Here is a 24,515-nt window from a genome sequence, read left to right as displayed (position 1 = left end):
GGATCAGGGAGTGCATCTCCTCCCCGAGGTTCTCCATTGCAATTAATGGTGAGCTTGCTGGGTTCTTCCCTGGTAAGAAAGGGTTGAGACAGGGGGATGCCATATCTCCATACCTCTTTATAATGGTTATGGAGGTGCTGTCTAAACTCTTGGAGAAGGCTGTAGACATGGGACACATTAGGCTTCATCCTTCGTGTTTCACTCCTAAGATCACTCATCTCTTGTTTGCGGATGATCTCCTTGTGTTTTCTGATGGATCCAGACACTCAATAACTGGGGTGAAGGCTGTAATGTCAGGCTTCAAGGAGTGGACAGGCCTTGATATGAATGCTGTGAAGTCCGAGATCTTCTTTGGTGGATTTACAGATACTGAGGCAGCAGTGATAAGTGACATCTCTGGCTTTAAAATTGGGACATTCCCAACTCGATATCTTGGTCTCCCGCTTAACCCGAAGAAAATTACTTTCGCTACGCTGCAGCCATTCCTTGAGCGTATCTCCACTAAGCTCAACTTCTGGACTGTTAAGAGCCTATCTTTTGCGGGGAAGATTACTCTAGTATCTTCGGTGATCTATGGTATGGTCAACTTCTGGAGCTCAGTGTTCTCTCTGCCAAAAAAGTTCTACAACAAGGTGGACTCCATGTGCGCTTCTTTTCTCTAGAAAAACAAGACTACTGCAGGTTCTGGCGCTAGAGTGTCATGGGAAAATATTTGCAGGCCTAAACAGGAAGGAGGGCTTGGTATTAGAAGATTGGAGGAGTTCCAAGCAGTCTTTGAGCTTAAAAGAGTGTGGACTTTCTTCTCTGAGTCGGGATCAATTTGGGTGGCTTGGCTCAAGAGTAATGTATTTGTTGGCCAAAGTTTCTGGACTGCTGCAGAAGACTCCAGTAGATTCTCCCCTACGGTAAAGCGGATGCTAAAGGTTAGACCTCTTGTGACTGACTTGATGAGGTGTAATATTGGAGATGGGAAAAGTGTGAGCTTTTGGCATGATTGGTGGACTGATTTTGGGCCTTTAGTCTCTATGTTTGGCGAGAGAGGACCGAGGGAGCTGCAGATCCCTCTTGACTCGACGGTTTGCAACGCAACTCAGAATGGGTTCTGGTCACTACCTCCAGCCAGGTCTGAAGAGGCAGAAACACTCCAAGTGGTTCTAACCACAATGGAGGCTCCTTTAGATTCGCGTGGAGGGGACATATTCTTGTGGAGAAATGGTCCTTGTTCTTATCTGCCAAAATTCTCGTCAAAGGGGACGTGGAACTTCATTCGGCAGGTTTCTCCTACAGTTCCTTGGTCAAAGCTTATCTGGTTCAAGGAGGAGATACCCCGATGTACCTTTGTTACGTGGCTAGCTATTCAAGCAAGGTTGCCAACCCGTGATAGGCTGGTATCTTGGGGAATGAACGTTCCAGCGGCATGCCCTCTCTGCCTTGATGGATTGGAAACACATGATCACTTGTTCTTCACATGTGACTTCTCTAAACAGGTTTGGGATCGCTTCACTGGCTGGATGCTGCCTACAACTCCAGCTTCTTTCGACTCCTTGCTGTCTCTCATTGACCACCAGCGGTTCGTGACTTATAGGGGTGGTCGATCGGTCTTAAAACTCTTGCTGCAGGTAATAATTTATAGCATTTGGCGTGAGAGGAACAACCGCATCTTCAGGCAAGCAACATCTCCTGTAGCTGCGGTCTATGCAGGAGTTGATCGGCTAATGCGAGATCGCCTCCTCTCAGTTCCACCCCGTGCTGAAGACTCCTTTTCTTTGCTGCAGCTCTTCTTTTCGATTATGTATTCTTACCCTCCTTAATTTGCTTGTGTTTTCTATTTTGTAATAAGTGGCTTGCCACAACTATGTAAACTCAGAAAATTGGTATTAATCTTAACATTATTTACCAAAAAAAACTAAACGCACTGCATACTCTTTTTTCTTTTTTTGTAACACATACGCATACTCTTTTCTACAAACCAATAAACATAGTTTTCTAAACAAAATATTTCGTCCGCTATAATATATAGATTCCGGAAAGCATTTAATAAATAAAGTACATATCACTTTTGGATTAAGTTCGCCCTAGCCTCCTTCTCTCCCGGGTCCAGACATCGAAGCGCCGTTGGTTTCTCCAGATCTCGACGTCGGCAGTGGCTTAATCCGCCGGCGTCGCCGCTATTCCGTCGCTCTCTTGCCTTTAATCATGTCCTATTATTTCGTCGTTTCTATTCTCTTCACCAGGGATTCCTGGAAGATTCAATCAAGCCGCACCTCCTCAATCAGCACCTTTCACCAGAATTCACTCCATCCTTCACCGCAAGTTCATTCCATCCCCTTAGATCCCGTGGTCTCGACGACAATTGGCTGTGGGATTCCACTCTTGTCCCGTCGTTCAGGCTCGGAATCTCAGTGTATCGGAAGTATAAGCTCTTCTCGTATCAAATCCATCACTCTCACACCGTCAAGACGTTATCTTGAAGGTTTCATTTGTGGATCTGGCTGTCCATCGTGCGTCTCATCCAACGGTCCAGCTCTGGGCCAGCCGTGGGTTAACCTGACGTCCAATTTAAGTGGGAATCCACTCCGGCCTCCAACTCTGACATCCACCCTCCTCAATCAGCTAGGAAACCTCCGACATCCGCCATCCATACCGCCACCAGTCAAACTTCAAACCTCAACTTCTAAAGTTTTCAAATCTCGGGTTCGTGGGGCTCCACAATTTCTAACTCGGAATTTAGAACTGGAAACTTGTCGTTTGCTTTGTTTGTGCTCGCATTGTGTCTCCTCCTCAAAGCTAGGGTCCTCTCCTCATTTAAAATGCACGAAGGGTTCTTCGGGATGTACAAGATGAGATTATTGCAATATCATTTTGTTTTACAGAATTTCTATGTGGGTTCACCAACTCTGATATGGGTTTTGCCATCCTCCTCAGATGAGGAGAGTATCTCACAATCATGCGTCTCTTCTATGAACGGAGATGCTCTCTCGGATTATCTACTGAGTCTTCGGTTCAACTTACTCACCTATTTGTTATCTTGCGTAGCGGTCTGTACGAGGCCAGAAGGTGCAATCAAGACTACTTTGTGTTTTCTCGTTGGTGAGGGTTGTTCCTCAACGTCACTTGTGACTATTTCTCAGCTATCCGACTTTGTTGTAGCTTCTTTGACGTATTCAAACTTTGTTTTGGATTCGCTGTCAACTTCGTATGAAGACTTATCTTGTTTGATCTCATTTTCTATTGTAGTTTATGATTTGTTTTCAAGAGGATGTTTAATTCCCTCTTGCCCTTGTAAGTTTTGAAGTTAAGTTTAAAGGAAGTTGTGTTTAAAAAAAAAAATAAAGTACATATCGGTTCACGTCACATTCCCAGTTTAGAAATTCAAAGGTTACTCTTTTTCATATAAAAAGTTAAGAAAGTCAAATACAATCCATTGAATATTTTTTATCTGTCATTTTTCTGGTCAAATTTTTTTTTTTTTTTTTGGTCAAATTTTTTTATCTGTCATTTAAATCGGCGTACTAGCTAGCTAGCTACTTCAGAAAGGGAGTTAAACATGAACGATGGAGAAACTAAAACAATTAATCTTTTTGAACGAATTAAAGACAGTTAATTATGTTTTGGTTTCTAATCAAAAGAGATACGCAGGCCTAGTCTAGTTACTTATTTTTCTTGCATTTCTTGTCGGGATGGTCTATTCTAAAGTATTTTGAGTGGGTTGATAATCGATACTCCTATATGAGATTAGAGGAGATGATGTAGAAAGATCACTAAAGAGCTTCTTGAGAGTTACGCATGCGCAAAGTGCAAAGGGAAAATGGACCCTTCCAACTTGGCTACGTCAAGTGTATTAATTTGAGGGCCATCTTTCAGATCCCAGGACCCACTCTAATTATCTGTCAATGCCAAATTAAATCGTTCACTATACAAAACAAAAATTTCACATCCACATCTCCTAACTCGATTCCTCTGGCACAACTACTATAATTTCACTTTCAGTCACAATCTTTGAAGTATGTTAGTATCATTCAAGATATGCCTAATTCAAGATAATGTATCTACGCATCAGCACTGAAATACAGTTCTACCCAATGTTAAAATAAAGTTTTACTTTTTCTGACCAAAATGTATGTAATAGGTTTTGAACTTGTCACCAATATAAGAATACATTGGCTTATGTCAAATATATTTCGCCGGTCTAATTAATCGTCTTGTTTAATCCCCTAGTCACAAAATTGCTATCACCTTACTCTTGTTTTTTAGTTGCAATTAATCTGATTGACATATTTGTATTATTTTAAGAAAGTGAGGTGCCATTTATTAAAACCACAACACCCATGAAATAATTCAACAACAATAGAAGTTGAAAATGAGATATATGAAGTTCCGAATCTTTCTTTCTATATATATTCTATGCTTTTTCAAGAGCTATCATTTTATGATCTTTGACTCTTGGACGTACGGTAGATATCTATGACAAGATACTTTTACCAGGCTTTCGGCTTGAGAAATTTCAAAATTTGCGGCTGCTTTCCGTTGATTCAGTGGAGAGTGGAACTTCCCCAGATACAGTGATGATCTTCACATGCACACATGAAGATTGCAACTCTCTTGTGTAGATGGATAGATTTCAATACACACTCATCACTCATGCATGTACGTACGTGTATTTACTGCTTAATTGGTACTATATTTTATCTCAATACTATGGGTCCAACTGGTAACCATATCGGGAACAATAGGAATGAATAAGAAAGGAATGAGTAGGAATAAATTTATGGGAATGATGAGGAATAGTCATTCCATATCAAATTTAGTGAGGAACAAATTTGTTCTTTAATTCTCTACAATAAAATGAATGAAAAGGAATAAGAAGGAATGACTATTCCTTATAAATGGTAAAATTTATTAGGAATGTCAAGGAATACATTATTCCCTTTCATTCCTTGGTCACCAGTTGGACCCTATATGTACCCATTTATTATTGTTTTTTCCTGAAAGACTAGTCGTTGAACTTTCATTTTTAGTTGCTAAGTTGACGAACCATATTACTAGACGAACCATAGGCAAGTTTTCATGGTCGTACAAAGAGATAACCTATTAAGCAGTTCTAGATTATTAAAATTGTGTAAAAAATGATTTTTTTTTTTAAGTTAGGAAAAAAAAAAGATTTTAAAAAGAAGAAAACGTATGGTTGGGAATAACTTAGTTACTATATATGTACAACAAGCTAAGCTCACCAAAAAAACAAGCTAAGCTAACCATACCTACTTGCTGTTGGAAAGATATTCCGAGTATGAACACAGATCAACATCGATCCGTTCCCACACTGACCCGATTAAATCGTCTATATCGGGATATTGTCGATATGAATGTCATCTCCGAAAAACAAGTTACAATTTTCACAACTAAATTTTTATAAATTTCAAAATTAAATTATAAAATATATAAATTAACTCACTTATTACCAATTCCAAAACTCATTTTCGTTTCAGTGATGCAAATAACCTCAAATTTATTTGAAAGTTTTGTAACATTAAAGACGAGTTTTGATGTCGTTTACCTTGTGTGTGGGGTCTGTTTTGTAGCCTCGTAGCAATCAAAACATAAGATAATTGAGTGAGTTCTATACTTTATAGAATGGTCCCAACTCCCAATTGCCTATTTTAAAAAAATTATTTGGGACTTCAAATTGCACAATTTTTTTTTTAAATAGCTCTATACATCTATTATTCTTTCAGGTTAATATTAAAAGAAATATTTTGTATAATTAGTATATACATACGTATTCTTTGTCAAGGCTTGTACATGAGAAGTGAAAATTTCTGGATACATCATACATGCATGCAAGAAATTAGCTAATGCAAGCTCTCCCAATTACCAAAGTCCTTCACACAAAAAGCCTTATAAGCCACTTTACAGAAGTCCAAGATAAGTCTATTTTAAGCCTTTACATAAGCCCAACATAAGTTAACTGAAAAATAGTACAGAAGAAGCGGCCAAGTTATTGCAGAAACAACACATTTCACAATACGAAACTGGAAGGGGTGCTAAACTTAACCCAACTCTATATTGAATTTTCCACAGTTCACTTCACATAGTGAAACAACAGACTCTAAGAAACGGTCTGCTAGATACTGTTGATTTGAACATACTTGCTTGGATCAGTAAACCTGTAACTTCATAATCTCTAAATACAAAAAGCAAAAACGCTTCTTCAGATTTTGGCCTCCCATCAATGTCTCTTAATTATAAACCCATGCCGAAATGCAACTTGGATCGCGATCTGCTTCCATTTGATAACTTGCTCGAGTTTCTAACCTCTTCTTCTTCTTCCAGTTTTTTTCTCCTTGCAGCATCTTCCTTCTGTCTCTGTATCAGCTCCAATTCTCTATACCTTTCTTCTTCTTTACGTTGAAGTTCCAATGCTTCCCTCCTCTGAGACTCTTCAACCCTCCTGCTATTCTCCTCTAACATCTTATCAAGCTCTTCTCTCTCTCTCCTAGCTTGTTCCTTCAAAAAAAATAATTTCCCATTTCTTACTTTCAGTAAAAGCAGCAACTAACCAGTTTCAAAAACCCAAAAAACAATTAAGACTTACTTCTTTTCTCCTTGCCTCGTTCAGAGCAGACTCCTTCTCATTCCTCAGCTGTATTTCCACATCAAGAAGCATCTTTTCATAGGCTTCCTTTGTCCTCCTCTCTATTTCTGCTTTAACTTCCTCGGTGTTCATCCTTTCCTCCACATTTTTCCTCACAGCTTCCTCCACCCGCCTTGCCGTCTCTTCTTCTAGTCGTTTCAGCTCAGCTTCATGCTGCAATCTTTAAAATTTACTCATGGTAATTAAAAAATGCATGTGTTCGTTCGTTCGTTCGTTCATTTAACATTACAATATTCTACAATAATAATAATAATAATCCATAGAAGCTATTGTAAGCTTACTTCAATACTTATAGCTTAGCTTGACAGAACAGGTTTAACAGTTACCTTGCCCTTGCTTCCTGTTCCTTCTTGGCAATCTTATGCTCGGTAGATGAAGGAGACAAGGAGCTACTTCTATCCCTTTGGTGTTGCCTTGGCGTAGGAGATCTGCTCTTCCTGTGCCTATAAAACGAAGGAGAGCTGAGAGCTTCGTGAAACAGTTAATTGACATAACAAAAGGATCTAACATGAACTTTGTTAAACCTCTTTGTAGAGCCCTAAACCTAATTCCCCCGCACGACCATGTTAAGAATCGAGATTTGATTCTTCCAACATTATTGAAAAGTTGTTTTAAGGAAGGAAGATTGTTGCGGACCTTGATGAATAGGGAGGATCGCGGCTGCGGTCTCGCCTGGTACGACGGCTGCTACGGAGAGGGGAGCGAGAGTAGCGTCGCCGGTGAGAGGGCGACCTAGATCGCGAGTCGTTTCGAGCCATACCCAAACCGGAAATTGATTTGACTCTGCTCTGGGTCAATGATTTAATGGGAATCTAGAGCTTTTTGTCCTAGACAATTACGCGGTTCGATGTTTTTGGTTTACTCCAACAATTACGAACCGGTACAGAAAAGGAACCGACTTTGTTTCCGGTTCAATTCCAACATTTTATCCAATTTACAGTTTTTTTTTTCTTTCTTCATAGTTTCCAATGTTGAAAAAAAACATTTTATCATTTTAGCATGAAAGTTCCGTCTTGGGAGCTACACGAGCTGTACTCGAGTCGATAAAAATTGTGTATAAGGAAATAAATAATAAATAAAAAGTAGACAGATATCATATTTCTCTATTGTTGTTGACATAAAAGACAATTTTTCCAAGCATCAGGATCACGCCCAATACGTTGACAAGAAGATGTGTCTTGGGTTGTAGTGTAGCAGTGATCTGGTATTCAGACATTACTTCTCTAGGGTAGCAAAAGAGGTACTACATGATGTAGCCTCCATGTTTCTTTGATCAACATTTTCAGGTAGGATTGCTGATATATGCTATAGAAGGTGATACCTCCTTTGTTCTTGTCATGGTTTCTGATTTCAGATTGAACTTTATTCATTACTCGTGCGTTCCTGGCGAGTTCTGCCATTGTCCATGTCATGCTTATTGCAAAAATATCGATCCCCGCCAGAAGAACATTCTGTTAACAGAATAATAAAAAATGTCAGAATCTCATGCCTTATGTACAGATTGGGTTAGTGCATGTAGTGTAGTGGCTGTGTGTCATCGTGTCTCCACTTGTTTGCTACAAACACCTGTTATAACAAGTATAGCTCTGACAAATGCTTGAAGAAAATAAAAAATTGAGCAACTTGTAAGGAGAGTTTATGGATCAAACCATGATAACAACATTTCTCAAAAGGCCACCCATTCTCACTCACAGTCACCAGAGCATAGAGACAGACAGACATACATGTCTCTTGTATATATCAGACGAAACAACTACTTGAAATACATGTTTTATGATCCTTAAATTCGAGCAAGTTATGGCCACTTTTGGGTTAGTGATATGATAATTATTATCATGGGGAGTCCTCACGTAAGCTAGCACTTGACATTTAACTTCATTTAAGTAAAATTGAAGCAGAGTTTATCACGAGATTCACAATTTGTTGTTTGCTACTGGAAATATATGAATTTAAATCCGAGTCTAAGACATTAAATTGATGAAGCAAACTTCAATCAAGTCTCAAGGAAGCGATCAAAGATTAAAACATAGCACACGTTTTTAAACAAGACGCTCTCAAGGTTTTAGCTACATTAACGATGCTAGCAAACTTACAACCAACCACACCGTGGCATTTAGGATTAATTAAAATACGACATAAGAGTTTATTGCGCTTGCATCAAACCGTAACAGACACAACTTTCACCATGTCAAAAAGCCCATCGCCAATGACAATATGACACCACTGCACCTCACCCCAAATCTCACCTCCTTGCCTCCTTTCCAAAGCGACCTCCGCACAGCAAATCACCCTCTCGCCGCACTGTTTCTTAGGAAAGAAGAGAGCCAGCTTATCCGAACCGTAGCTCACCGCATCGCACCACTTTGATCGTGCAGTCTCCACAGCGAAAAACTCCTCCAAACCATTAACAACACTCCAGACGCCCTGCTTCGGATCATACGCCCTCAACTCCTTCTCGGAAGGATCGTGATAGTACAAGACGCCGTCAACCGCACACGCACCCTCCCACTCCCTAGAGTTCAACACCTCGTCCATCGCTTCCCATTTCCTCTCCTCTGGTACATAAACAAAAGAATCACCACCGTCCACGTAACCTTTCAGGTAGATCTTATCCTCCATCACAACGGAATCACACCAAAAGGGACCTACACCTACATTCATGTCTTCGTAAACCAACGTAGGCTCCCACGACTGTGTCTCTGTATCAAACACCGTGACTGACTTCTGCCACATCTGCCCCTCTCTGTTCCCCTCGACGTAACGACAGTACCCATCACCACTCACATAAACCTTCTTCCCGAGTGCGTTAACCTCTCTATAAGCCATCCGCTGAGGAATGTCGGGGATGCACCGAACCTTGTGAGAGTTGCAGTCAAAGCTGAGGGCCGAGATGTCGTTAAACACGTAGACCTTCGAACCAACCGGGGCACAGCAGCTTCCGCGGGCGCGGGAAGATAAGAAAGGAAGGGACCGGACACGGACCAAGCGGTTGTAGCCGTTGAGTTTCTGGTGGAGGATGTAGAAACTGAACTCATTGGTCTTGAGGTTACGGAGGACGGCGTAGATGCGGTGCTGGGTGATGCCTAGCTGAGATCGTCTCTTGTAGAGCTTAGACGAGGCGATGAGTTTCCGGAAAGTCTTGGAAACGAGAGAGAGAGTCGGGTAGTGGCTTCTGGGCACGCGAGCGACGATATCAACTGCCACGTCGTCTGGGAGTGACGGAATCAGAGGAGAAAGCAGCAGCTGCTCCGGAGATTGCTCCATTTGAAAGACGACGACCTAAGGAAAAGAAGCAGCTTTGTTAAATCACTGAGAAGCTGATTCCAAGTTCAGAGAGAAGTAACACTAAGCAGACACAGAAAAGTTTCAATCTTTATCAAAGTTAGTGTGTTCACTCAACATTTCAACAGTAACACTTAGAAAAAGTTTCAAACTTTATCAAAGGATTGGTCAATATATAACTCAACATGTACGCAGTACGAGCTTTGGACCAGTTATCAAGTAGATTTCAACAGTAACACCTCAAACTATTACAACTAACATTTATTTCAACAAGCAAACCAATCGAATGAGATAGTAAAGGAGAATGGAGAGACAGAGAAAGAAGAGTTGAAATTTTGTGGAAAGAACCTGCGAGAATCGGGAATTTCAACTAGGAGACTACGGTTTTGCACAGACTCGAGAGCTCAAGAGACGACAGACTTGTAACTTGTGTGAAGAGAGAAGATGCATGGACGGAGGAGAGAACCTCTTCAGGGGTTTATGTTAAAAAGCTAAAAACGACAGTGTTTTATTTGTGGCCCATAATAATCAAATCAAGATCTATAGCCCAACAGTGTCTTAGTTGGCCCATTAAATTTATCAATTCGTGGTGGCTTGACGATTGTTCTCTGAAGCGTTTAGGAAAAAACTAAGCCACAATTTTCTTTTAAGGTGTGATTGGTTTTCCACTGTCACCTTTAAACGCAATTTTGCACTTTTACGTTTGATAGTGGTCATTGGTATTTTGCAACAATTATACAAATCGTCTCAAAATAATTGTAATATTTTCCATCTGAATATTGGTAATCTAAAATTCTTAGACTCATTGTACCACTTATAATCGGAGTTGCTTGTGAACCATCTTTAATTTTTTAAACCATTTAATGACGGGTAAAATTATCGGTTGTAAAATCGTCAATAACATTCTCATCTTTAATTTTTGTTTTTTAACACGAATTGCTTTAGGAAAATTTGTGTAAAGACGTCGTGTTTCGTTGACTTCTCTCACTCTCGCATGACGAAACGACAGTGTTTTGCCTAGCTTGATACGCTATTCTGTGGATGCATTGCGGCGTGTAGGTAATCCTCCTAACATGTCACCGTTTCCGCCAAAAAAAACCAACGCAGAGATCAGTGAACGGAGAGAGATTTATCCATCAATCTCAATTCGAAACAAGTTCCGGCGAAAATGTTGCCACCGGAGCTGCAACCGCAGCTATTCCGGCCGCACATATCCTCCGCCTCCTCCTCCTCAAGTGAACCAGCTTCGTCTTCTCCCAATTACACTCCCCACATTAGCCCGGCCTCGACCAGAAACCTCATCGATCGTCGTCGAACTAGCGGCGCTGCTCCTCCTACTTCGAGATCCAACAACTCTCGCTTCTCTCCTTCCTCCTTCGCCTACAACGGACGCATCGCGCTCGCTCTCGTCCCCTGCGCCGCCTTCCTCCTCGACCTCGGCGGCGCTCCGGTGATCGCCACCCTCACCGTCGGCCTCCTCATCTCCTACGTCCTCGATTCCCTCGACGTCAAGCTCGGAGCCTTCCTCGGGATATGGACGTCGCTCATCGCAGCTCAGCTCGCCTTCTTCTTCTCCTCTCCCCTCCTCTCCTCCTTCGATTCCCTCCCCCTCGCCTTCCTCGCGGCGTTTCTCTGCGCCGAGACGACTTTCCTCGTCGGATGCTGGGCTTCGCTCCAGTTCAAGTGGCTCCACCTCGAGAATCCTTCGATCGTCGTCGCTCTCGAGCGTCTCCTGTTCGCGTGCGTCCCTTTCACAGCCTCTTCGCTTTTCGCCTGGGCTGCGATCTCCGCCGTCGGGATGAGCAGCAGCTCGTCTTACTACTTCCTCGTGTTCGCTTGCGTCTTCTACTGGCTCTTCGCTGTTCCTAGGGTTTCTTCGTTTAAGACCAAGCAGGACGCTAAGTACCACGGAGGAGAGATCCCTGACGATAACTACATCCTCGGACCTCTCGAGAGCTCCTTCCTTTCGCTCAATTTAATGTTCACGCCGCTTCTCTTCCACGTGGCGTCGCATTACTCCGTCATGTTCTCATCAGCTGCTTCCGTCTCCGATTTGCTGCTCCTCTTCTTCGTCCCTTTCCTGTTTCAGCTCTACGCTTCGACGAGAGGTGGTCTTCGGTGGGTTACCAAGGATACACATCGGCTGCAGAGTGTTCGGATTGTGAGTGGGGCTGTTGCTATGGTCGTGATTGTCGTCTGTTTGGAGATTAGAGTTGTTTTCCGCTCTTTTGGGAAGTATATCCAGGTGCCTCCTCCGTTGAACTACCTTCTCGTGACGACGACGCTGCTCGGAGGTGCTGCTGGCGCTGGTGCTTCTGTTCTCGGAATGATCTCGAGTGGTCTTAGCTCTGCCTTTTTCACTGCTTTAGCTGTGATTGTGAGCTCTGCTGGAGCTATCGTTGTAGGATTCCCACTTCTGGTAAAGTAGTTTACTTCCAACACTTACCGATTCAAGCATGAAGTTTTGATCCTGAAAGCTGACACCTTGGATTCTGTTTTTTTATTCTTGCAGTTCACTCCTCTTCCTGCAGTCGCTGGGCTTTATTTTGCTCGTTTCTTTACGAAGAAAAGTGTGCCTTCTTACTTTGCATTTGTTGCGCTTGGAAGCTTAATGGTTATATGGTTCGTAATGCATAACTACTGGGATTTGAACATATGGTTAGCCGGCATGTTCCTCAAATCATTCTGTAAGCTTATAGTGGCTAACATTATCATAGCCATGGTCATCCCTGGTCTTGTTCTTCTCCCATCAAAACTTCACTTCCTGACTGAAGCTGGTATGGTGGCCCACGCATTGTTGCTGTGCTACATTGAGGACCGCTTTTTTAATTACTCAACCATATACCATTATGGAATGGAAGACGATGTGATGTACCCTAGTTACATGGTTATCTTGACGACGCTAGTTGGATTGGCTGTGGTGAGGAGATTATTTGCTGATCAGCGAATTGGATCAAAGGCCGTCTGGATCTTGACTTGTCTGTATTCAGCAAAATTGGCTATGCTCTTCCTTTCATCAAAATCAATTGTATGGGTGGCTGCAGCTCTACTGCTAGCTGTTTCCCCTCCCTTGCTGCTATACAAGTATGTAATAGGCATTTTGACTTATACCGACATCATCATCTCACCGTGGATTTTAACATTGATTTTATTTGACTCTGTTGGTGGAATGTGCAGGGAGAAGTCGAAATCTGCCTCTAAAATGAAACCATGGCAAGGTTATGCTCATGCTGTAGTGGTTGCTATCTCTGTTTGGTTTTGCCGAGAAACGATATTTGATGCTCTACAGTGGTGGAATGGAAGACCGCCATCTGATGGCTTGCTGCTTGGTTTCTGCATCGTTTTAATTGGTCTGGCCTGTATACCAATTGTTGCTCTCCACTTTTCGCATGTCCTGGTATGTCTATTTACTATTTGCATGTTTCGTTTGTTGTATCTTCCGTCTGTTTATCTAGAAAGAAACCATATTCCATTTATGATTCAAGCCAGTTATCATTGCTACCCAGTAAAGTGTTCAATAAGATTCTTAGGTGACCTAAAGTTAGCAGCATTTCTTTAATAAGCCTCTAGTTCTCGGTTCCCATGGGGTCATTTAACATGTTATGAGTTTGTCTATTACGGTCAGAGGTTACATCATGGAGTTAAATAAAGCATGTTAAGAAGAATATTTAAAATTAATTTTTTACATATATTCTTGAAAGCAGTCGTGTTATAAACCTCCAAGTAAAGTTCATGGAGTAGTAAGACTGTACGTACGTGTAGTGGTGCTGGAACTAAGGTCTTGATTTTAAGAGTTTAAATACAAATAAGGGATGGTTTAGTTGTTGCTTATCACTCATAGGGCAATTCTCGTTTTATTGCAGTCAGCTAAGAGAAGCTTGGTATTGGTAGTGGCAACTGGATGCATGTTTATTCTGATGCAGCCACCGATGCCTATGACGTGGAGTTACCATTCAGAAATGATCAAGGCCACTCGTCAGTCAGCTGATGACATATCTATCTACGGATTGATGGCATCTAAACCGACTTGGCCATCTTGGTTGTTAATTGTGGCGCTCCTGTTGATTCTTGCTGCTGCCACATCTCTAGTCCCAATCAAACACGTGGTAGCCCTGAGAGCATTTTACTCCGTTGCCATGGGTGTAGCTCTCGGTATTTACATATCCGCAGAGTTCTTTCTACAAGATGCTAGTTTTCTACACGTTCTGATTGTTACGACGATGGTCTATGCTTCATTTTTTGTCATCTTCACCCATTTTCCATCTGCCTCAACCACAGACCTACTTCCCGTGGCGTTTGCTCATCTCGTGGCTTTTGTTCCAGTGACATATTTGATAGAAGGTCAGGTCAGAATTAAAAATGATCTCGGGGATAATGATGCCTGGGGTTGGGATGCCAGGGAGGAGGATAAGAAAGCCACCGCAATGTTGGCCATCGAAGGTGCAAGAACATCTCTTCTAGGTCTCTATGCAGCGATCTTTATGCTCATAGCCCTCTTGATTAAGTTTGAGCTCACTTCGCTTTTGCGTGAGAAAGTCTCTGAGAAGAGTGGTCAGTCAAAAACCCAAGGCGGCGCAACGGGGATGTTCTCAACCCGAACGAGGTTGATGCAGCAACGCCGGGCCACCACGATCCAATTAAGCTTTGCAGTAGATAAAATGTCGGAAGAAGGAGCGGCCTGGATGCCTACATTAGGTAACGTCGCCACCATCGTGTGCTTTGCCATTTGCTTAATTCTCAACATCCACATCACCGGCAGCTCAAGCGAAGCGATCTTCTTCCTGGCTCCAATCTTACTTCTCCTGAACCAAGACTCTCATCTCTTATCCGGATTCGGCGACAAACAGAGATACTTCCCCGTTACACTAGCTATATCAACATATTTGGCTTTATCCTCTCTGTACGTTGTATGGGAAGAAATTTGGTTCGGTGGGAACACAGGTTGGGGAGTAGAAATCGGAGGGCGTGAATGGTTCTTTGCGGTGAAGAACCTCGCTCTCCTGATACTCACAGCACCAGGTCACATAATATTCAACAGATACGTGTGGAGTTACATCACTAAAAACTCAGACCCGTCGCCGATGCTGACCGTGCCACTTAGCTTTGCAGCAGTGGTAATAACGGACGTGTTTCAGGTTCGGCTTCTGGGAATTTTAGGCATTGTTTACTCAGTGGCTCAGTATGTGATATCTAGGCAGCAACATATGAAAGGGCTGAGGTATATCTAAGTATGCTTTTCAGCCCTTTCTTGACCCTCTTTTTGTTTCTCAGTTAATGCATTGGTAATGGTAATTACAAACAAACAAAGCTTAGTACTAGTTTAATGTAACAATCATGAACCCATACCGGAACCAAATTCCTTAAACTGCGTCTTGTTTTGTTATTTTCGTCGTCTCTATTAGTGACACTGAACAAGCACTGGCTTATACAACAAAGTCAAGCAACAGAAGCTAACACTGATTTGTCTTCATACTTAATTATAAAACTATGAAGTTATGTAATTTAAAACCCAATCATAACAAACCCTATAAAAAGGTTCAACGTATAATCTTACCACGACATCGATAGTAGTTTTTTTTAGTACTTGAAAATTAGACATCACACAAGAACAAATAAGACAAGAATCCATATTGTGGAACACGAAACAAAAGACATTACAACATCTCTAGAAAGCATAGTGTCCGAAGAACAAAAGCACAACAAAGGTTCTTTTTATTTTATTACCACCGTAAACAAAACGAAGACACAAACTCAAACCGTGAGGACAAGCTTCTTTTTCTCTCTTTTCAATGGCTGGCTAATTTGAGAGTGTTGGCCTTGTCTTGTAGTGTACCAAGCAGACTCTCGAAACTCTTTTTGAACGAGTCTACACCTTCTTCTTCCAACTGTTCTCCCACTTTGTTCCAGTCTATTCCCAGCTTCTCTAGTGCACTGTATATTCCTTCTGCTTCCGACACATTTGCATCTATCGTCCTCTTCACGGTTCCATGATCTATGAATGCTTCCAGGGCTTGATCAGGCATGGTTGACACCTAAAACCCCAATTAAAAAAAAACTTGTTTACAAAATATAGAGCCTATGAGTACTTCCAATACTACAGCCTTTTGATCTTCATTATAGACTAAATATATTAAACAAAAAAAGAGTGACTTACAGTGTCAGGTCCAATGAGAGGAGCAACATATAAAGTGTCAGAGTAAGCTGGGTTCTTAACACTTGTGGATGCCCAGAGAAGCCTCTGCTTCTTGGCACCTTTCTTCACCAGAGCCTCCCATCTTGGTCCTGAGAATTTTTTCTGGTACAGCTTGTATGCTAATGCAGCTTGAGCCACAGCTGCCTGCAAGAGTCACATTCATTATCCCTGTGTCATAAGCTCATACTCGAATAACAAGTGACGGTGTGTAAGATTGTCATCGATGAACCGAGCTTCTTACCTTGCCACGGAGGTCTAGGGCTTCTGGGGTACCAATTTTCTCAAGCATCTTGTCCATGAGAGTATCCACTCTACTGACAAAGAAGGATGCAACACTTGTAACCTTTGAGAGGTCATCAAGTCCAGAGGCCTCAAGCCCATCCAAATATGCATCGATCACCGCCTCGTATCTGGCTATTGAGAATATAAGCTGAAAACAGAACAGAACAGAACAAAATAAGTTCTTGCAATGCTTGCAAAATCGAGATATGATAAAACTTACAGTGACATTGACACTAATTCCAGAAGCAATGACATCCCTGATGGAAGGAATGCAAGGAGCAGTGGCAGGGATCTTGATGTAGACGTTACGACGGTTAACAACCTTGTGGAGATATTTAGCAGCTTCGACAGTGCCATTGGTATCATCAGCAAGCCTAGGTGAGACTTCAACAGAGACATAACCATCCTCAGCTTCTGTCTGGTCATAGATCGGCTCAAAGAGCTTGCAAGCATCCTGAATATCCTTCACCACGAGTTCCCAGTAGGCGCTTTCAATGTCCTTTCCTGATTCCACAAGTGCCCTAATAAAATTTCCAACCAACAAAAATCAAAGAGAGAGAGAACAAATGAGAAATAAACTCTAAAGAGAGACATAAAGAAGCAAAGAGATACTCAAAACAAAAGAAGTACCTGAACTGATCATTATAAGCATTTGAAGTGGAGATGGCTTTCTGGAAGATCTGCAAAAGGTGAAGGAGTTTGTAAGACAAAAATGAACAAGAACAGAGTAAAGCAAAGCCAAGTACCACACATAGAAAGACTAGAGATGGTTATAGAAAATTACCGCAGGGTTGCTAGTAACGCCACGGACACCACGAGCAATAAAGGGGAGAAGATCAGTGACGGGACGGCAAAGATTGTCATACCAAGGACTCTGGCCTTCCTTCTCGTATAGATCGTGAAGAGTCGTTCTCTTGGCAGCACTTCCGTTTCCACCAGAGGCTGAACACCTCACACTGCAAAATATTAAGAATCAAAAAAGTTAGTTACTTTCTACTTTCAATTAAACTAGTCTAGCTTGTCTTAATCCATCCTATCAAAAAGGTAATGACTTTCTATTCTACTTGCTATTAAAAACAAAGTCTACGAAAGGAACCAACTTGAGATTTTAATCAGAGGTACGTTTACACTGTACAAGGAACAGCCCCCAAAGCGAGAAACAGAGCATACAGGAGACAAGGAACATGCATAGAGATATAGACTTACAAGAGGGAAGATCTGGATGTTTGGTTGTAACGAAGGGAAAGATGAGAAGAAGAGGAAAGCTTAGCGTTCAAACTGCGGAGGCTGACGAAAGATCTGGGTAAGAGGGAGGAGGAGGAGGAAGATCTGGAGTTGGTGGAAGTGGCGGTGGGTGTAAGGTTTGCGAGATTGGAGATAGAAGCCATCTTTTTCAGTCAGGGGGAAAATAAGGAAAGTGAAGTTCTTTCTTTGGTTTGATCGGAGAGGAGAGAGGATAAAAACAAGAGAGACGAGGGTTGGTGTGGGGTTGGTGATAGAGAAAAATCGCGAGTTAGGTGGAGAACTCAAACGATGAATATATCATTTTATAACATGATGATGATGGGTATGTATGTTTGGATAGAGATGCTAAATAGTTGACCATTCCCACGTCCTAATGATGTCATATTTCCATAAAAGCATGTAAATTTGAATAATAGTACTAACTCACAGAGCTAATGGGTGTCTTATGATAATCACGAGAGGTTGCTGCTTTTAGTCTTGTAATTAGGAATGGCTCTTGTCCGTTTGCAAGGGTCACGAGGGACTCTCGGACATTGGCTTTTGTTTGTGCCATCCGGACACCTGATTAGGGTAAAACTAGGGGCTGCTACGGTCCGAATCCAATCATTTTAAAAAGGTCAAACCTTTTTATGTAATAGCTGAATTTAAAAAAAAAAAATATTTTGTTACTTTCAGATATGTAACTTGTTGTAAATACAGCTTTTAGTTTGTGAAAATGAAGCCTAGAAACTTTGAAATACCAACCGATCTCACATACACAGGGCATATAGGAATTGATAAATGAATAAACACAAAATAGAGTCTCTCACTATCATCATCATCGAAAAACAGAACTGCTCGAGTACACTCTCATTAAATATGACAAGTTTTTCTTATTAAGCAAAAAAAAAAAAGACAATCTTCGCTCTAAATTGCTGGAATATAGAAAAGGAAAGAAGAAACAAACAGATGAAGCTGACTGTTGTGCTTTCTTTTTATTATTCATCAACCAATGAGTAACTTGTTCTCTTCCAAGAAGCTGTATGTTGGTACTTCCAGGTTATAGGGTGCAGGACCTTTCCTAATCCTTCCAGAGATATCATAATGCGAACCATGACACGGACAAAACCAACCTCCATAATCACCAGCGTTAGGCAAAGGGATGCATCCCAAGTGAGTGCAGACTCCAACAACCACTAGCCATTCCGGATTCTTCACCCTCACCGCATCTTCTTGCGGGTCCCTCAGAGAACCAAGATCCACACTATTAGCCAGCTTGATGTCATCTTCCGTCCTTCTCCTGATGAACACGGGCTTTCCACGCCACTTAACCGTGACAGTGGTTCCCGGTTCGATGCTACCGAGGTCAACCTCGAGGGATGCAAGTGCAAGGACATCTTTACTCGCGGACATGCTGACAATAAGCTTGAGAACGAGAAGGCGGAGAACAGAGGCGTAGACAAACCTCCCACCGGAAAGGACGAAATAAGCAAAGGCACGCTTGCTAGGGTCACCAGGCGGGTAACGCTCATGGTTGTGGTCATCATAGACAATCTTTGAGTTGGGTGTTTTGACAGCCTCGACCGTGGCTGGTTCCGAACCAAAACCTACCTCATTCCCTTGGGTAAGGACTTGAGAAGAGAAACCTGAAAAATATAGCAATAAACATTAAATACGTTTCACATCAAAGCAAACTCTTTTTTTTTTGTAGGGTCAAGTATCCTATCCTACAACAATTGGGTATTAAGCAGCAGAAGATCTTCCACCACTATCAAGATTGGGACCATTAATGAATAAGCAAAAGTAAATACAAATGGAATCTGTGTAGTAAGAATAATGAAGGATGATTACAAAAGATTCAGTAAAAAAATTTAATGACAAAATGCTTTAGGCACACAAAGAAGAAAAAACTTCACAAGCCAAGACTGCAAACAAAACTCATTGGTTAACAAAGTTTTGAATTTCAGAGTGAAAGCTCCTAAAATATACTCCACAAAACAAGTATGATAATTAAAACACCATATCCCCCCGTACAAAGCCATATATAAGATGGGATACACAAAAAGATTTAAAACTTTAGAAAGGCAAGAAGGCCAGTGTGAATCAAACTATGGATACCCTAAAAGATTGTACAACAGGAGAAGCTGATAACCTCAGAACTAGTCAATTCATATACCATCATCAAATAACTGAAAAGTTGCTGTAAGGAAGAAGCAAATCATTAAAAGGGGAAAGCTATTCCAGCAAGGAGAATAAGGAGGATGAGACGAAACATCAAACTCTTATAAGGCTACTATAATAGGAATTGAAACATCAAACATCAAACTCTAATAAGACGAAACATCAAACATCTCTTAGCTCAACGAAATCAAAACCTAGGCAAACGTTTATTCCCAAAGATCATCACGTAGATACGATAATAGGAATTGAAATTGAAATGAAACCTAAATTGGAGAAGGACAGACCTCTTATAAGGCTACTACGGTGGTAAGAATCGAAACGTGAAAGATCTGCAGAGGGGACAGATCTGGTGGCGGAAGAGGAGCCGCTGCTCTGGTCTCGGGAGAGAGCGAAGGTGGAGGTCGCAGTCGAAGATCTCTGCGAAACTGATAAAAGCCTTCTCCCTGCTACTCGCAGCATCTTCGCTCACGGCCCGATGCAACACAGAAGATTAGTCCCCTTCAAAAAGAAAAAGAAAAAGAAAAAGAAAAAGAAAGAGAGGTCTATTTGGTTTTTTACGTTTATATATTTGTTTTCTTAATTATTTTCGTAAAATTCTACTACTATTTAACATGATACCAAGAAGATTCGATGTAGGATATACTTTCCTGTGAATGGGCTATTATTAATCAGCTAACAACGTTACCATCATCAATCCTTTGGATACCTTCTGTGGCACTTTGTCTTCATCTAAAAGCTACCAGATATGTGTTGTAATGAAATGAAAAACGAGGAGAAAGTCGAAAGCTGGGAGTTCAAAATCCGAAAATTCTTCTCAAACAACCAAATACAGACTATAAACACTGATTTTCACCAGATGAGTTAAGATGCTATGTCATACAACAATTTTTGACAAAGTTTTTTATTATTCATCCAAACAAAGATAATCTTCCTTGCCCCCCCAGGGATACCAAAGTATGAGGGAAGTGACAACTTGCGAGCTAAAAAATTTTAGCCGGAAAATATATTAAGAAAAAAAAAACATATCAAGATCTTTAAGACACGGACAGTGTGTGCTTTTTTTATTTATTCATCAACCAATGAGTAACTTATTCTCTTCCAAAAAGCTGTATGTCGGTACTTCCAGGTTGTACGGTGCCGGACCTTTCCTGATCCTTCCAGATATATCGTAATGCGATCCGTGGCAGGGGCAGAACCAACCTCCATAATCACCAGCGTTAGGCAAAGGGATGCATCCCAAGTGAGTGCAGACTCCAACCACCACTAACCATTCCGGATTCTTCACCCTCACCGCATCTTCCTGTGGGTCTCTCAGAGTTCCAAGATCCACACTGTTGGCCAGCTTGATGTCGTCCTCTGTCCTTCTCCTGATGAACACGGGCTTTCCACGCCACTTCACCGTGACTGTAGTTCCCGGTTCGATGCTCCCAAGGTCGACCTCGAGGGATGCGAGTGCAAGGACATCTTTACTCGCGGACATGCTGACAATGAGCTTCAGAACAAGAAGGCGGAGAACAGAGGCGTAGACAAACCTCCCACCAGAAAGGACGAAATAGGCGAATGCACGCTTGCTAGGGTCACCAGGCGGGTAACGCTCATGGTTGTGGTCATCATACACAATCTTTGAGTTGGGTGTCTTGACAGCCTCCACGGTGGCTGGGACTTCCGAAGCAAAACCTACCTCATTTCCTTGGGTGAGGACTTGAGAAGCGAAACCTGAAAAATAGCAAGAAACATATAATATATATCATATACCAAGGCCATCTTTTCTTTCAAGTACTCTACAAAATTAAGCAATAAAATGTTCAAAAATATGACACTAATGAAAACGCTTCCAAAGAGAAAACAAAAGTAATATTAAAACAAAATCTAAGTGCTATAAGAATGATGCAGAGTAATAAGTTATAAAAGATTCATTTAAACAATTCTAACAAGATATCAAATTGAGTGAAAACTAAACTATTCTAACCCAACACAAAAATGAAGAAAACAAATTCAGTGATCAGATGCTGTGCATTAGAGAAATGAACAGAACGCAACAAAAGCAAAGATTGCAACACATAGCTCTTTAGGTTAACCAAAATTATATTCCACATTCCTCAACTGATTCACGTTCTTTATAGCATGCCTTGTACCTCCACACCATAATTATAGTTAACATGAATGTAAGCATAGACTAAATAGCATGCCTCTCCATAAATAATATTGACACAACATTTGATACACAAGATCGAAACTTTGCTCACCAAACAAAGGATTATCTCAGAAGAGGTCAATTCATATCCGATCAATAAACTCAAACGTAAAAAAAGAAAAAACAATCATAGAAGCCTAAGCTATTGAAATGAATGAAACGAAACGGCTTATCAAGCAAATTCTAATAAACCGTCTAAGCACTCTAGCTCATGTAAATCAATTTCGATGATTAGAATCTCAATTTATTTTTTCTGTAGCAAACAAAATTATTAATCAACACCTGAAATGAAAATAAATTGAGAACCAATCCAGAAAAGAGGAAAAAAGGTTGTAGATTGTTAGCAAACCTCTTATAAGGCTCCTGTGGTAAGAATTGAAAGACGAGAGATCAGGAGATGGAACAGATCTGGGGGTGGCGGAGGAAGATGAGTCGATGGTATGATCTCGGGACAGGACGAAGGTGGTCGCAGTCGAAGATCTCTGCTGTACAGACAAAAGCCTCCTCCCTGCAACTCGCAGCATCTTCTCCTCTTCAACGGGAACGAATCTAGGGTTTAGCGATGATTGAATGGATGAGTGAGAATGGCCGATGCAAACAAAAAAGCGGACTCCTTTTGTGTTGGAGATCAATTTGGTTTTTGTTTTTTACTATTTCTTTTTATTTTATACCCAATATTACTTATTACGGAGGGTAAAACAGTAAAATATCAACAAATGGCCCGTGGCTCTCAGCCTCATGTTTGACCAAATTGACTATTTATTCTCTCGTATGTAAGTAAATAATCTCCAAAAGCTTATTTGGAAGCAAACAACAATTGGAAACAAAATGCAATGACAAATTTCAAAAAAAAACGACAATTTAATTGTTTCCCAGGTGGAGGGGGTCATAATGTTTTATTTTGTCAACTGGGTTTGCAGCATCACACAAACATGTTTCTTAAGGGAAAACTCTCTCGAGGAGGGATAGATTTTCAGAGGTTGCTGAGGTCAACAGGTTCACGGAGGAGCCTCTCCATCTGCTGTGCTCTTGTCCTGATTGACATGTCCAACACCTTTTGTTGGAACTCTACTATTAGCCCTCCATAGATACTCGGATCAATCTGCCCCCACCAAATAGAACATCACCACCACATTTTAAGACATCATCAATCTTTTAGATTCCGACATATATAAACATTACATATACCTTCTGTTCCACAGTTACTTTCTTCCCTTCTCCAATGATCTCCTGAAGTGTCTCCTTAAGTTCCTTTTCCTCGGCAGGAGGAAGTGGCTGTTCACAAAACATTTCTTGTATAAATACTCACTCTTGGTTATGGTTTCTTTAAAGAATAAGAGAGTATTAAAACTAAAGCTTACCATGACAGTGGTAACCAAGACTTTGACGTCTCCCCTATGTGCTGTTGTCAGCTGCATGAATTTTTTCACAATCACGTCTAGGTTCTTCAGCTTTCCATTCTCAGCTAACAAAGCTGTTTAGAAATAAAAAAAAAACTTTTGATCAGTCACAACAGGCAACATGGTTAACCAAAAAATCATTTCAAAAAACTCAATTTGACATACAGAGGAAGTTCTTGGTGGGTTCTGCAAACTTTGCTTTGTCACAAACATCGACAATAGCAGCAAGTCTTGTCTCTCTAGGAACAGAGGGATCCTTAGTAAACTGTGAGAAAGTAGGGCTGGTCTTCATCGCCTCAACCAGCTCAGAAAGATCAGACTCAATCTTTTCCAAGGAATTCATCTTCACAGCTGCAATGTACAGCCACGAAGCAAAGTTGCCAGATTCACCAACTAAAGCCACTGGCACCTGAAAACCACAACATTACACAATGTATTAAAAAAAAAACACAACAACAAATAAAAATCCAGCTATATCCATCGATTCATTTCATGCTTATCCAACACCAATCTAAACCATTTCACGATTCTCACATATATGAAAGACTTTGATGTATGTGTGTACCTTAACATTGCCAGTTTTCTGAGCTGAAGCTGTTGCATAGTCTCTCAACTGCGACCAAAAAAAAAAAAAATCAAAAGTAACGATTAATTGATTACATTCTCTGGACCAATAACATATACAATTAGGAACTTCAAAAACATGGGAAGCAAGCCTCTAACAATGTAAATGCGAATATACTATAGTCTCATCCTCTCGTGCTATCAAGCTAATCAATGAACCGGATCGAATCGAACGGAAATTGTTAAAGTCGACTCCTAACAGGAAAATAAAGATGTAAATTTGAATTTGAGATTCGATTTTTTCTTTTTTTTAAAGAAAACGAGTTACCGCAGGGATAAGAGGCCGTCCACTGGGATAAGATCTGGCAGAGGAGATGGAATCTGAGACGGCGATGGTCTTGAAGAAGGAGATCCCGGATCTGATACGACCAGCCAAAGCCATTTTTGTTGTTGTTGCAGATATATGATTGGAACCCTAGCAAATGATTAAAAGCCGATCAGCTGTTCTGTCGAGTGTGTCTCTAGAGAAGAAGAAACTGGTCA

At 41.2% G+C, this 24,515-nt stretch overlaps 7 protein-coding genes across 7 annotated transcripts; 1 reads left to right on the top strand and 6 right to left on the bottom strand.

The window, feature by feature from the left end:
- Window positions 1-6,042: 6,042 nt before the first annotated feature.
- LOC108817399 (uncharacterized protein At1g10890) lies at window positions 6,043-7,451 on the bottom strand. The gene is made up of 4 exons (XM_018590071.2): window positions 7,289-7,451; window positions 6,979-7,095; window positions 6,593-6,812; window positions 6,043-6,504 (listed from the first exon to the last, which is right to left on the bottom strand). The coding sequence occupies exons 1-4, from the start codon at window positions 7,408-7,410 to the stop codon at window positions 6,241-6,243; spliced, it is 723 nt and encodes a 240-aa protein (XP_018445573.1). The 5' UTR covers window positions 7,411-7,451; the 3' UTR covers window positions 6,043-6,240.
- A 1,194-nt stretch (window positions 7,452-8,645) lies between these two features.
- LOC108815818 (F-box/kelch-repeat protein At4g38940-like) lies at window positions 8,646-10,424 on the bottom strand. The gene is made up of 2 exons (XM_018588321.2): window positions 10,283-10,424; window positions 8,646-9,931 (listed from the first exon to the last, which is right to left on the bottom strand). Exon 2 carries the CDS (start codon window positions 9,914-9,916, stop codon window positions 8,810-8,812), a length of 1,107 nt encoding a protein of 368 aa, XP_018443823.1. The 5' UTR covers window positions 9,917-9,931; window positions 10,283-10,424; the 3' UTR covers window positions 8,646-8,809.
- A 524-nt stretch (window positions 10,425-10,948) lies between these two features.
- LOC108817462 (uncharacterized) lies at window positions 10,949-15,317 on the top strand. Its single transcript, XM_018590157.2, has 4 exons — window positions 10,949-12,353; window positions 12,447-13,018; window positions 13,112-13,331; window positions 13,798-15,317. Exons 1-4 carry the CDS (start codon window positions 11,103-11,105, stop codon window positions 15,160-15,162), a joined length of 3,408 nt encoding a protein of 1,135 aa, XP_018445659.1. The 5' UTR covers window positions 10,949-11,102; the 3' UTR covers window positions 15,163-15,317.
- Window positions 15,318-15,541: 224 nt separating this feature from the next.
- Window positions 15,542-17,939, bottom strand: LOC108817482 (uncharacterized). The gene is made up of 7 exons (XM_018590185.2): window positions 17,616-17,939; window positions 17,194-17,365; window positions 17,040-17,089; window positions 16,630-16,930; window positions 16,369-16,557; window positions 16,089-16,271; window positions 15,542-15,966 (listed from the first exon to the last, which is right to left on the bottom strand). Exons 1-7 carry the CDS (start codon window positions 17,795-17,797, stop codon window positions 15,721-15,723), a joined length of 1,323 nt encoding a protein of 440 aa, XP_018445687.1. The 5' UTR covers window positions 17,798-17,939; the 3' UTR covers window positions 15,542-15,720.
- A 482-nt stretch (window positions 17,940-18,421) lies between these two features.
- LOC108817381 (cytochrome b-c1 complex subunit Rieske-2, mitochondrial-like) lies at window positions 18,422-20,349 on the bottom strand. The gene is made up of 2 exons (XM_018590048.2): window positions 20,099-20,349; window positions 18,422-19,279 (listed from the first exon to the last, which is right to left on the bottom strand). Exons 1-2 carry the CDS (start codon window positions 20,271-20,273, stop codon window positions 18,639-18,641), a joined length of 816 nt encoding a protein of 271 aa, XP_018445550.1. The 5' UTR covers window positions 20,274-20,349; the 3' UTR covers window positions 18,422-18,638.
- A 296-nt stretch (window positions 20,350-20,645) lies between these two features.
- Window positions 20,646-22,646, bottom strand: LOC108817305 (cytochrome b-c1 complex subunit Rieske-2, mitochondrial). Its single transcript, XM_018589961.2, has 2 exons — window positions 22,358-22,646; window positions 20,646-21,530 (listed from the first exon to the last, which is right to left on the bottom strand). The coding sequence occupies exons 1-2, from the start codon at window positions 22,530-22,532 to the stop codon at window positions 20,887-20,889; spliced, it is 819 nt and encodes a 272-aa protein (XP_018445463.1). The 5' UTR covers window positions 22,533-22,646; the 3' UTR covers window positions 20,646-20,886.
- Window positions 22,647-22,749: 103 nt separating this feature from the next.
- On the bottom strand, window positions 22,750-24,481 carry LOC108817308 (ATP synthase subunit O, mitochondrial). Its single transcript, XM_018589963.2, has 6 exons — window positions 24,301-24,481; window positions 23,974-24,021; window positions 23,574-23,817; window positions 23,370-23,482; window positions 23,197-23,283; window positions 22,750-23,110 (listed from the first exon to the last, which is right to left on the bottom strand). Exons 1-6 carry the CDS (start codon window positions 24,412-24,414, stop codon window positions 22,982-22,984), a joined length of 735 nt encoding a protein of 244 aa, XP_018445465.1. The 5' UTR covers window positions 24,415-24,481; the 3' UTR covers window positions 22,750-22,981.
- Between the last annotated feature and the right edge of the window lie 34 nt (window positions 24,482-24,515).

This window comes from Raphanus sativus, chromosome 7 (genome assembly GCF_000801105.2).
Source record: "Raphanus sativus cultivar WK10039 chromosome 7, ASM80110v3, whole genome shotgun sequence".
Classification (NCBI taxonomy): Eukaryota; Viridiplantae; Streptophyta; class Magnoliopsida; order Brassicales; family Brassicaceae; genus Raphanus; species Raphanus sativus.
The sequence above is the reverse complement of the archived record's forward strand: the minus strand, read 5'-3'. Positions and strand labels throughout refer to the sequence as shown.

What these genes read in the sequence shown, in the direction of transcription:
- LOC108817399 (XM_018590071.2), bottom strand. Translation starts at nt 7,410, where the DNA reads ATGGCTCGAAACGACTCGCGATCTAGGTCGCCCTCTCACCGGCGACGC. An exon ending in GATCCTCCCTATTCATCAAG is followed by an intron (nt 7,096 to 7,288) that starts GTCCGCAACAAT and finishes TTCGTTTTATAG; the next exon opens with GCACAGGAAGAGCAGATCTC. An exon ending in GAACAGGAAGCAAGGGCAAG is followed by an intron (nt 6,813 to 6,978) that starts GTAACTGTTAAA and finishes TAAATTTTAAAG; the next exon opens with ATTGCAGCATGAAGCTGAGC.
- LOC108817482 (XM_018590185.2), bottom strand. Translation starts at nt 17,797, where the DNA reads ATGGCTTCTATCTCCAATCTCGCAAACCTTACACCCACCGCCACTTCC. An exon ending in ACATCCAGATCTTCCCTCTT is followed by an intron (nt 17,366 to 17,615) that starts GTAAGTCTATAT and finishes AATATTTTGCAG; the next exon opens with TGTGAGGTGTTCAGCCTCTG. An exon ending in GCTTATAATGATCAGTTCAG is followed by an intron (nt 16,931 to 17,039) that starts GTACTTCTTTTG and finishes AAATTTTATTAG; the next exon opens with GGCACTTGTGGAATCAGGAA.
- LOC108817462 (XM_018590157.2), top strand. Translation starts at nt 11,103, where the DNA reads ATGTTGCCACCGGAGCTGCAACCGCAGCTATTCCGGCCGCACATATCC. An exon ending in CCTCCCTTGCTGCTATACAA is followed by an intron (nt 13,019 to 13,111) that starts GTATGTAATAGG and finishes TGGAATGTGCAG; the next exon opens with GGAGAAGTCGAAATCTGCCT. An exon ending in TCCACTTTTCGCATGTCCTG is followed by an intron (nt 13,332 to 13,797) that starts GTATGTCTATTT and finishes GTTTTATTGCAG; the next exon opens with TCAGCTAAGAGAAGCTTGGT.
- LOC108815818 (XM_018588321.2), bottom strand. Translation starts at nt 9,916, where the DNA reads ATGGAGCAATCTCCGGAGCAGCTGCTGCTTTCTCCTCTGATTCCGTCA.
- LOC108817305 (XM_018589961.2), bottom strand. Translation starts at nt 22,532, where the DNA reads ATGCTGCGAGTTGCAGGGAGGAGGCTTTTGTCTGTACAGCAGAGATCT. An exon ending in CCACAGGAGCCTTATAAGAG is followed by an intron (nt 21,531 to 22,357) that starts GTTTGCTAACAA and finishes GCTATTTTTCAG; the next exon opens with GTTTCGCTTCTCAAGTCCTC.
- LOC108817308 (XM_018589963.2), bottom strand. Translation starts at nt 24,414, where the DNA reads ATGGCTTTGGCTGGTCGTATCAGATCCGGGATCTCCTTCTTCAAGACC. An exon ending in ACCCACCAAGAACTTCCTCT is followed by an intron (nt 23,483 to 23,573) that starts GTATGTCAAATT and finishes ATTTCTAAACAG; the next exon opens with CTTTGTTAGCTGAGAATGGA. An exon ending in AAGTAACTGTGGAACAGAAG is followed by an intron (nt 23,111 to 23,196) that starts GTATATGTAATG and finishes TGGTGGGGGCAG; the next exon opens with ATTGATCCGAGTATCTATGG.
- LOC108817381 (XM_018590048.2), bottom strand. Translation starts at nt 20,273, where the DNA reads ATGCTGCGAGTAGCAGGGAGAAGGCTTTTATCAGTTTCGCAGAGATCT. An exon ending in CCGTAGTAGCCTTATAAGAG is followed by an intron (nt 19,280 to 20,098) that starts GTCTGTCCTTCT and finishes TATATTTTTCAG; the next exon opens with GTTTCTCTTCTCAAGTCCTT.